The 11,136-nt window shown below is 40.0% G+C and overlaps 1 protein-coding gene across 1 annotated transcript; it reads left to right on the top strand.

Moving 5' to 3' along the window:
• Positions 1–619: 619 nt before the first annotated feature.
• PPP1CC (protein phosphatase 1, catalytic subunit, gamma isozyme) lies at positions 620–10,393 on the top strand. The gene is made up of 7 exons (XM_009321203.1): positions 620–867; positions 3,610–3,741; positions 4,971–5,201; positions 6,817–6,921; positions 7,921–8,144; positions 8,633–8,767; positions 9,204–10,393. Exons 1-7 carry the CDS (start codon positions 654–656, stop codon positions 9,291–9,293), a joined length of 1,131 nt encoding a protein of 376 aa, XP_009319478.1. The 5' UTR covers positions 620–653; the 3' UTR covers positions 9,294–10,393.
• Positions 10,394–11,136: the final 743 nt, after the last annotated feature.

The raw sequence follows: 11,136 nt of genomic DNA, 5'->3' as shown, positions 1-11,136 counted from the left end.
TCTTTTCTCTAGTCTTCTCCATCCAGTGGAGAGCTTATTTTTCCAAAACTTCTCATACTTGTATGGTGCAGAAGGTTTTACTTGTTAGAAGACTGCCCGGACTCGACATTGAAATTCAAGCTCTTGAAAAATGATTTTTAAGAACAGGGGCATCTCTGCCTAAAAGAGGATGGGAATATATTACTGTCTGGAAGTAGTGCAGCAGTACGTTGAGGCAAGACATAAATAAAATATTATTTGAAATGGGCTGACTTTTTTGCTCAGCTGATTAATCTTTAGCTTGTTCTGCTGTCAGTTCCAGACTGTCATTTCTGAGAGAGGTTATTTTTTATGCGTTGAAAGAACAAATGTGCATGTACAGTACTATTGAGCTGCTCTCTTGACTTTATGACCGAGCTGCCAATTAGTATCGTACTGTCTGATCTCTGCAAGCTGCCTTGTTTTGGTCCAAAACAGAGAAAAGAAACTGTAAACACAACATTTTTCACAGTATATTATTTTTGCCTTTCTCAGTGGGACTAAGTACCTTGAAGACTCCATCAGAGAAACCTTTTAAGAAGTCATCCAGACTGAACATCCTGTGTTTCCTTGCCAGCTCTTTCATTGTGGATGAGAAAATCCTTGCACTAAAAATACAGATTTCTCAAACCAACATGCACTTCTGCATATTTGATTCTTCTGAAGCCAAAAATACTTTTTTCCAGCTTTTCAGGATATATAGGTCAATGTTGGAAGAAATTGAACACACTCGTTTCTTCTGCGGCGATTCCGTGTTGGATGAAAGTGGTCAAAATGTCATTGGCAGGCAGCGTGCTACAGAACTGAATCAAATTGTCCTGTTCTTTCATCCTTCTGGTATCTCTGCTAGTGAGTTTGTGAACTGCAACAAAGCATCATTTTATCTTGTTACGGTTTTCTGCAAGCAGATGACTAAAACTGCATGAAGCTTATACTGGTTCAATGAAAATATATTGGAGAAACATAGGAAACTTGTATCTGAAACAGTTTTCAGATTTTCATTTAATCTTCAGCAAAAATGAATGCATATGCTTTATTCATGAGCTTCAGTGACTCAGTGCGTTACATAGTCTGTATAATATTTTATACTTTTTAATTTATGGATGTGAGATACAGGGTTTGGTTTTTAGCAATTTCTAACAAGACCAAATCATAGAAAGTTAGATTTTTGGCTTCTCAGAAAACTAAATACAAGTATATTGTATTATCTCAAAAACAAAGGCAAATTGTAAGAGTAAAGGAAAATTTAACATTTATAATTCAGCTAGCTGATCACTTTATTCTATAAATTTCTGTTCTTTATTGCTTCTGGATATTTGGCATTTTGAATAACTTGCTCATTGCTCAGGAGCGTTTGGAAAATTACTGTATGGATGAAAAAATTACTGTGTGGACGAAAAGCCTCATGCGTGATAAAGTGCTGTGACAAAGATTTAACTTTCATTTATATGCTTCATTACTTCGAATATTTTAATGGAAGACATGAAGTTTAGTGGTAATTCCAGTGTTGCCATGTAATGTCGGTGTTGAGTGATAATACGTAGGCAGTGAATAATAAAGGAGCATGTAGTGCTTGAAAGATAACATTATTAAAGCCATGACTTTTGACCTACGATTAACTTAATGTCACTGTCAGTATACATTATAATTTGAACTAAAGTTTAATTTTGAAGCTTGTTTGAGGAAAGGTGGTGTGTTTTAGGGTATTGGCAATGATTATGTAAGGCAGCCTGTGCCACCATGACTAGGGTCTCTGGGAGTTGGTATGCAGGGTAGAATTGTTTTGGTAGTAACATTTTAAGTGCTGGTAGAGATTGTGTCCAATGACACTTGATTTTATGGATGGATATTACACAATCATTATTTTATTCTTGGTCTAGATAAGATGTACGCTTTGACTAAACAATGTTTTCTACTCTTGATCAGAGGCTTGCACAAAAGTAGGAAACTTCTGTGCTAATGAGAAACTGCAGTCCCTTTGGAACACAATCGTTTTTGTTCTTACTCTTCCTAAAACGTGCCCTCTGCACCCCCTGCCACGGCCTTTCCCACTGCAGTTCTCACTTCTTGATTTCATACAGTGCTAGGCCCACAGTGACAGTACAGAGATTTGAGTCATCTGTAGCTTCCAGACTTCTCACTCTGAAGTTAAACAGTATCAAGGGAATTGGGCTGAAATGGTATCTAAAAGGTTATTTAGGAATTCAGGAAGGTAATATTGCATAGGTTCTTGTATTTGAAAGGGTTTGGGGCTTGTTGCTTGCTTGTTTTGCAACTGAAGACCAAGCCTTTTTGGACAAGAGCAGAGATTCTTCAGTCTCAATGCCCTATGAGTTGCGTGCAGTAAGTCGCCTAACTAGGCAACATTACCAGTGTAGTGATTTTGTTTCTGGAGGTGTTGTCAGAGTGTTTCCAGGCATCTGAGGCTGAAGTTCTGAGGTCATTCGGCTTTGATGTGGCTAAACCAATGGATTATGTTGTAGAAGATGACTGCTCTTATTCTATAATCTTACTGGAATTTGCTGCAGGGTTTCTTTTGCTTCAGCCTTACCAGTGTTCCGTGTTGTCACTGGTTTTGACACCAAATAAAAATATAATAAGCTTCACCAGTAATGGCATAATCACAGTTTTTTATTTAGTCTTATCCTAACCCTGATAAATGCTGTTGCATGCAATTGCTGCCATAGAAATGTCCTTTGTATTTCTGGACAACAGAAATGGGGGGAGGGTGATAGATACATGGAGGAAAAGCTGTGCTGGTGGCTGTAGAAATTTGTTCAGGCCAAGCTGGTGTCCTTATTGTCCGGACTAGGAAAGAAAGCTTTGATGGACGTTAAAGGGAACCAACTATTGTTGCAGTGGGAGAGATTGAAGCAGTAATGGAGGGGGGGTGAAGGATTCAGGCAGGGGGTGCTGAGGCTGGGAGATAGATCTCCTAGTAGCTTGTCTTTACTGTGTTCAAAGACGATGATAAGGAGAGCTGTTTCGTCATTGTGATCAAAAAATGTTTCCTTATGTATAGTTCTGACCTTCCAATCATGTACTTACTGTTCTTCAGTGTTTGCTAACTGCAGTGTAGAATGGGGCAGTACAGTATTTATTGGTACTGTAGTCTTGTTTGTTTAGATACTGTCTTGGGCAAGGTTATATGATAGTTTAGCGAAGCTTACACATCTGAGCGACAATGTTGTTGATTAAATGGGAGACTTCCTTTTCTCAAGTTCAGACAGCTTTCCAGAGAACAAGTGTATAACTGCTTCATTAAAAAATATATATATATCTCTATATATATAGTCACATTGTGCAAGATAGGTTTTATAACTAAATAGAACTAAACTGATGCTATTTAAAATGTGACATTTAACGGGGGAAGTGTTGAGCCATGAATTCTGTTAAATGAAAGTAGCATAAAACTGAAACAGAATGCACTACCCTTTCTCTGGTAACACGGCAGTGCAGCTTCACCTCAGCAGACTGGTATTACCCTGTTATCTTCTCATTCTGTAGTACAGTGGCATTTAGTCAGGCTCTTAAAAATAACACTAGGGATATTGTTGATTTTGATAACGGTCTTCTGACTCCTTCCAACAGTGCGAGGATCAAAACCAGGCAAAAATGTCCAACTTCAAGAGAATGAAATTAGAGGACTGTGCTTGAAATCCAGAGAAATCTTTCTGAGTCAGCCTATTCTACTAGAACTTGAAGCTCCACTAAAAATATGTGGTGAGTACTGTGATTTTGATTTGATGCTGGGAGGGGATGTCCGGTAAATGCAGACCTGGGGCTGAGAACAAGTGCCAGATGCTACTTTCACTTATTAACAGTGGAACTAATAAATTATTGTAGCAAAAGGGAAAATAAAACCCTGCTGGATGCTTAGGGCGGAGGAGAGGGGAGGAGGTAACAAACATGGGAACTGGAGCGGGGACGAAAATAATTCAAACCCAAAAAGTAACTGGTCCAGTTTCCCCAGGTCCCTTGGGGAAGGGATTCACATGAAGTTTTGGAAAGGAGTTTTTGTATCAATGAAATAATGTTTGGCCCAGTCATGACTGAACAAGGGGAAACAAAGGAGAAGTACAGTACTTTATTGTAGCTACTATTCAGAGTTGAATGATGGTTTGATGATATTTTAAAATGCTGCTGGGAACTTAAATTTCTGTACTGTTTCTTGGAATTACTTTCTAGTTTGGTTTCACCATACTTGTACAAAGTGGTGCTCATTTGGCACACACGTACAAGTCTAGTTACGCTAGAAGAATAAAGAATGTCAAAATAAAAGCCTCAATAAATGCACTTTAAAAAGCTTCCAGCAAACAGTATTTTATCCTACTCCAACACTGAGGATTTACTTCAAATGGAAGTAGCTTGTTCAATATTTATAACATTGGTAGTCTAAAACCATGATTTAGTGTTCTGCTTGTCAGAAACAAAACCATGATTTAAAGCAAAGGCAGAAATACCAATTTCATTTTCGATACACGTTCACTGCTAGAATTTGAGTTACTGAGTGTTTCAAGAAAACACCAGAGGTGGGACAAAGGAAAGCAAGTTCCCCAGGTGGTCAGTTTTCCATCAGTATTCCTAGTGTTGTGTGGAAATACCAAGAATGAGGTAAAGGTTCCTGATCTCACAGCCACTAGTCAAGTAAAGGATTTAACTGGATGTCACATTTTCATTTGAACATGCAGTTGGTTTCTTGGAATCTTGATTTTGTTTTACACGCGTGTGAATACTTTTAAATAGCTACATACTTCATCTTAGGGCAGTTAACCATTGCATTACATAGATGTCAAACTTCCGAATGTGATGGTTTTATATACATTAAGATAAACTAATTTTTAAGTATTTTGTAGGCAGTATCTAACTGCAAGCTTTTTTTCTTTCTCTAGAATCAATCAAAGAATGTAGCAAAGGGTCACTTACATGTTGTTTCTGAATACTCTTTACAGGCGACATCCATGGACAGTACTATGACTTGCTTCGACTCTTTGAATACGGAGGTTTTCCACCAGAAAGCAACTACCTGTTCCTTGGTGATTATGTTGACAGAGGAAAACAATCTTTAGAAACAATTTGTCTTCTATTGGCCTACAAAATTAAATACCCAGAGAATTTTTTCCTCCTCAGAGGGAACCATGAATGTGCCAGCATCAATAGAATTTATGGGTTTTACGATGAATGTAAGTAATACAGATGTGTGCATCTTTGGCTTGGGAAAGCAGGGTAGGAGGTGCTAGTGCTGTGGTGTTAGATGATTCTTTCCGAACTTGCAGTTCCCTTTGTGCACTTCAGGGGGGCCCTTGGCCTATTTTAGGAAGGGAAATGTGTCCTTTCCCTGATCCTACTGGAGTCCGATCCTCACAGTACAAAGCAGCATGCAAGTGGGTAATTTTATTTATTGGCCGCTGTGTTAACTAACAGTTCTCACTGGTACATACTGTTAAAGTTCTTAAGATAAGGTCATCTAATGACCTAATGAGACATGAGAGAATTTTATTTGATGTGCTTTACAAAAGTTCACCTCTGTTTCTTTCATCTGAGGGATCATGTATACTTGTGTTACAACTTAACTTGGAGAATGGGCTGGTCTTTACTGTGCTTATGTTATAGTGCTTGCAATCTACTTCATATTAAGACCTGTAACTTTGTAATGTTAAAAAAAAAAAAAAAGACTTTGCCCTTCTCTGGATGCAGTCCTGCTGTATTGTGTGCTGTTGCTTTGGCCAAAACCAGCATTTCCTTTCGTAAATGGGGCAAAGCATGTGTGAAGCCTTCAGTCTGATGCGTGCTTGGATTGAGCACCGGATACTTGCTCTCTTGGTAGGTGGCTTCAGCTGCAGAAGTTGTTACCTGAACCAGTGCGTCAGCCTTTCAATGAAGAAATGTGCTTGTATTTATTTGGCATCATGAGCACTCCTTTCGAACAAATGCAGTGTTGCTTATGCAGTTAATGTACCAGCTCTGTCACTGCAGAGTGCATTAAGGTCTATTGTGACGGAGGCTATACGTAGACCTTACCCTGACATAACAAGTAATTTTGCTGTGAAGTAGAAGTGCATGTTCATGTTTCAAAGGATGTGATTTAATAAATCCAGTTAACGTAGAAGAGATTAAACTGTTAAATTAATTGTGCACTGAAGCATTCTCGCAACTTCTGTTGTGGGACACGCTTGGCTTGTAGCTTACAAGATGTACTCTCCATGTCTTGTTCTCCTTCAATGAGGAAACAAAGATGTGTGGTATTTCAGAGTTGACTCCTCAGAGATTAATCACAGGCTTAGTCATATATCGCAAATATGTTCAGGGTTCATATCTGTTGGGAGAGTCCCTTTGAAAGTAAAACTGTAGCAGTTTCATTTTCAGTCCTTCTTCTTTGCCTAGAGAGACTTTATGTGATAAAGCACTAGCACGGGTTTAAAGAAAATCTGCTTTCCAAGAATTGCTGTCTTCCCCTGAAGAAAACAGCAAATGGCAAGATTTTCTGAAATGGATCTAATTTTCAAAAGCAAAGTTGGGACTGGAGAGTCTGGCTGCCAACAGTGGAATGTTGTTCTGTTGAACAGACTTCTGCTATCCTCAGCACCCCTTCAGAGCGCTCTGCCGCACTGAAAGAGACCTTTGCAACTTTCTTATAAGCAATAAAGTATGTCAGTGGGTATCAGAGAAGATAAATTGTGTATAGGCTTTAATGCTAACTTTTTTCAAGTCTTAGTAAACTTAAGGCAGCCACGTTAGGTTGGTTGTAGTTGTGTTAGGAAAGCGTATTGACTGTTCTTTCTCCAAACTGTCTTCCAGGTAAGAGAAGATACAATATTAAGCTGTGGAAAACCTTCACAGACTGTTTCAACTGTTTACCAATTGCAGCTATTGTGGATGAGAAAATATTCTGCTGTCATGGGGGTAAGTAACAGTTCCTTAGTTGATATTTGAGAAACTGTAATACTCTAGTATCAATCATGGCAATTTCATGTTTACGTTGCTGAAGCTTCAAAACTTCAGGGATTTTTCTCTACCTTGGCTCATGTATGAGATAGGGTTGAGCTTGATTAGTGTCACTTTTGTGAATCATTGAGCTGGTAGTTTTGTAGCTTCAGACACAATGATCTGCTTTTCCTTTTATACCAAAAGGCATACTAATAGCCTCTCCTTTTGAGTAAAGAATCCTTGCAGGTTTTTTTTAGACTTGTGTGACTAGAAGTTTTATGTGCATTCTGAAAACATGTTTTCATAGGATGGTTTGGGTTAGAAGGCACCTTTTAAAGATGGTTTAGTAGAGTCCGCCCTGCCATGGGCAGGGACATCTTTCACTATATCAGGTTGTTCAAAGCCCCGTCCAACCTGAGGGGTTTGGCGCTTCATTTGTAGAAATTGGCTCTGTTATGCTATGTGATACTTGCTTCATGCAGCTTTTCAAAGTAATAAAATACATGTTGCACCTTAAATGTTTCATCGCTTGCAAGTAATTACAGTTGCCCAGGGAGACATATCAGTGAAAAATGGTATGAGGTCTGTTGGATATGGGATTTCATCTTCCTAGGCCTGATTGTTAAAATAAACATATACTGCGATTTCTAGTATTAATGCCTCTTTCACTTAACAGCTCTTTTAACAGACACTTGCAAAATATTACAGTGAGATTATTGTAATCCTGTAAAATGTGGAAATGGCTTTGCTTATCTTGCTCCCAGTAAATCTTCTAGAAGGTGACTTTCCTGTTACAAAAGGTTTAAAACAAATGCTGGATTAAAAAAATGTAAGTTAACATTGCCATTGAACGACGTAAAATTGCAATGGTGAATCAGTTTGAATACAAGTTACTTTTGTCTTGAATTAATACCTCAATCTTGCGGAGCAGAGTTGGACTAAAATGTGAACTGCACGTGTCTTAACTCTGAACAGGCTTGTCACCAGACCTTCAGTCAATGGAACAGATAAGACGAATTATGCGCCCCACAGATGTACCAGATCAAGGTCTACTCTGTGATCTCCTGTGGTCTGACCCTGACAAGGATGTCTTAGGATGGGGTGAAAATGACAGAGGAGTGTCCTTCACATTTGGTGCTGAAGTGGTTGCTAAGTTTCTCCATAAACATGATTTGGACCTCATATGTAGAGCTCATCAGGTATTTTAATTTTGTACACTAAACCATAGAATAATTTAGGTTCAGAGGGACCGGAGGTGGTCATCTGGTCCAACCCTACACACATGTACTCAACACAGGACAAACCAGCGTAAGCCCGAGTTGCTGAGAATCTTGTCCAGCCAAGTTCTAAATATCTGCAAGGATCGAGATTCCACTGTCTCTGAACAACTTGTCCCAATGTTTAACAACCCTTGCAATGAACATTTTTTTTTTTTCTTAATACGTCTAAACTGGGGCTCTGATTCCTGAACAAGATTGTCTTGCACCTGGCAGAATCCTGTTTTTCTCATTGCTAGTGGACTCTGCTGAACGGGGTCCTGTGATGTTCTTCCTGTTTTGGTGTAAAAGTTAGGAACTCACGCTCCTTAGACGTAGCCAGCTTTTCAGTTGCTGGTGCTCTTTAAGCAGCTTTGCACCTTGGCAGGAAGAAGTTGTCCAGTCTAATATTTCTGCTTTTCTCTCTGAAGGTTGTTGAAGATGGATATGAGTTTTTTGCAAAAAGGCAATTGGTAACTCTCTTTTCTGCCCCAAATTACTGTGGAGAATTTGATAATGCGGGTGCCATGATGAGTGTGGATGAAACTCTAATGTGCTCTTTTCAGGTATGGTATCTGAAGATTTTACCTCCTAGTTAGTGTAGTCACGCTTTAAACTTGCTTTATTTTGAATTGATACTTTACTGTTACAAAACCATAATGCTTGTTTCAAATAGATCTTTACAGATATCACATGTAGACAGGGCCGTGTTTGCACCCATGTCTTCAAAAATGTGATAAGCCCTTGCTGCTGTGAGTAGATGAACTGTTCTACCCTGGCATTAAATCATCCAGGCAAAGTTATCGGCTGTTAAGCTGCTTCCATTGGCACGGGCTCTCCGATCAGCTGCTCTAAGCCCTGTCGTAGCTCTGAGTAGGAAACGCATTTATTTCTTGGCGCATTTATGACCAGTCCAGGTGACCTGTATAATGTCAGTGAAGTGAATGAATTGATTGTAAGAAAGCGAAAACTTTTTGCTAAATGACTGCACTACCGTTTCAGATTTTGAAACCTGCAGAGAAAAAGAAGCCCAATTCCAGCAGACCTGTAACGCCTCCCAGGGGTATGATCACAAAACAAGCAAAGAAATAGTCACTTTGGCGCTGCCTTCTTGGGACTTGTATTATAGTATATAACCTCCATTTTTAAAACTGTAATGTGTACTGTTCAGCTTGCTCAAAATAGATAATGTGTTTGTGGTTTTCCTTTTGATTTGATGAATGGCATTTGCTGGTTGTAACAGCAAATGAAAGACTTTTCTCCCTCCCAGGAAAAGAGTTTTAAACTTCCCTTTCGTTGGTGTTACAGCTGTACACTCCACAGCATCTTATCCTGTCATTATGGGTAATTGTACAACTGACTTTCTGAATCTGTACAATGAGTAGTGTAAATGCTTGTTTTCTTCTTTAGGATCTAAAGAGGGCACTAGTGTGCTGTGAGAGTAGAAATTTGTTACTGTCAGAAATTACATACTGTTTATACAAACCACTGTGAACTTTTTTTACGTTAAAATTTGTTTTAAAGGGATTGCTTTTCTTTTAATGTCTTGTCATGTACACGTTAGTTTTATTGCTGTCAACATTAGAAGTAACCTTCAACCTTGCCAGCGTGGCTGGTATGATGTATATTTAATTCAGACACACATCCCTCTCTGTATACTTCAATTAAAGCCATTATTTTAAGTGTTTGTGTCTCTTTCCTGAAGCCAAAGTTTGCTTAGAAAACCGTTCGTACACGACCCACCACACTGAGTTGGCAGGGCTTTCCATTCACGCCTTCCCTTGGAGATAAAAGGAAGTCCTGACTTGAACTAGGAAGTAGAAATGCTGTGCTGTTTATTCTATTCGAGGTGAAAGCAAACACGTTTTTGTACAGTTTCCGTATGTTCGATCAAGCGGACCGTTTCACGGTGGCACCAGGCCCGTGGCAGCCAGCGTCAGAAAGCTGGAAGTTATGGAAGTGGCTCTAGATCTGCCTGAATGGTTTTGTGCGTTTTAGCCTAAGGACTTTGGTCTACGAAGAAGCCTAGAAAATAGCTTGATAAGCCAACCAGAGGTGTTGATCTTGATCACCGGTTTATATAAATCTCTCACAGAATCTTGTTTTTTAAAAACTGTTACTCTTTTTTGAACAGATAACAGTGTACAATACCATGTAGTGAAAAATCACTTATTAAATGAAGAAATTGTTAAATCTTCTCAGTGTCAGTTTATCACAACATACACACTACTGCTATCAGAGGACCTGACTTAGATAAATAAATTGTTCTGGAAACCCACAAATTCTTGGTTTGGATTTGTCTAAGAACATACCTCCAGTGCTTGCAGCTTAGACAGGAGCGCTGGATTTAGATCTGGTTCTGGAACGTTAATGCACGTGCCGCCCCTAAATGCAGGCACCCTCCCACCAGAGGGGGTGGGCGTGGGCGTGAAGCTCCCAGAGCGCTTGATGCGTTGCTGTGGATCTGCAGAACTGTCTCGCGAGCAAGTGGGACGCTGCAGTTGGGCAGCTGAAGGGGTGGTACCCGAGCTCTGTTTCTCGCAGCCCTGTGGTCAGGGTGGCTGTGGGCCGAGGCTTCCCAGACTGGTGCAGCAGCGGCGGTTCCCAGAGGCGCGCGTGCGTGGGAGGACACGCTCCTCTCGGCTGGTGTTGATTGTCCCGTGTTTTGAGGGGGGTTTGCCTTGAATAAAGGTACTGCTTTGTTGGGACCGTGGACTTAAGAGGGTCGTAGCTGAGGACAAGACCAAGATCCTCTGGTTCTTAATTAAAGAACTGCAAATTCTTGGCGAAGGAGGAAAGTTAGTGAACTTCACAGCTGCTGTCTGTTCGTGTGCCAGGCTTGGTGGGCACCAGCTGAAGCAGGTTGGATTGGAGGTGATGGGTGAGGTGTGGTGCCGGCTGCGGGCAGCCGGCTCTCCGGCCCTCGGCAGGAATG

The sequence above is a fragment of the Pygoscelis adeliae genome, unplaced genomic scaffold (assembly GCF_000699105.1).
Source record: "Pygoscelis adeliae isolate BGI_AS28 unplaced genomic scaffold, ASM69910v1 Scaffold93, whole genome shotgun sequence".
In the NCBI taxonomy this organism is placed as follows: Eukaryota; Metazoa; Chordata; class Aves; order Sphenisciformes; family Spheniscidae; genus Pygoscelis; species Pygoscelis adeliae.
Note: the sequence above shows the minus strand (reverse complement) of the source record. Positions and strands in the feature narration are given on the sequence as shown.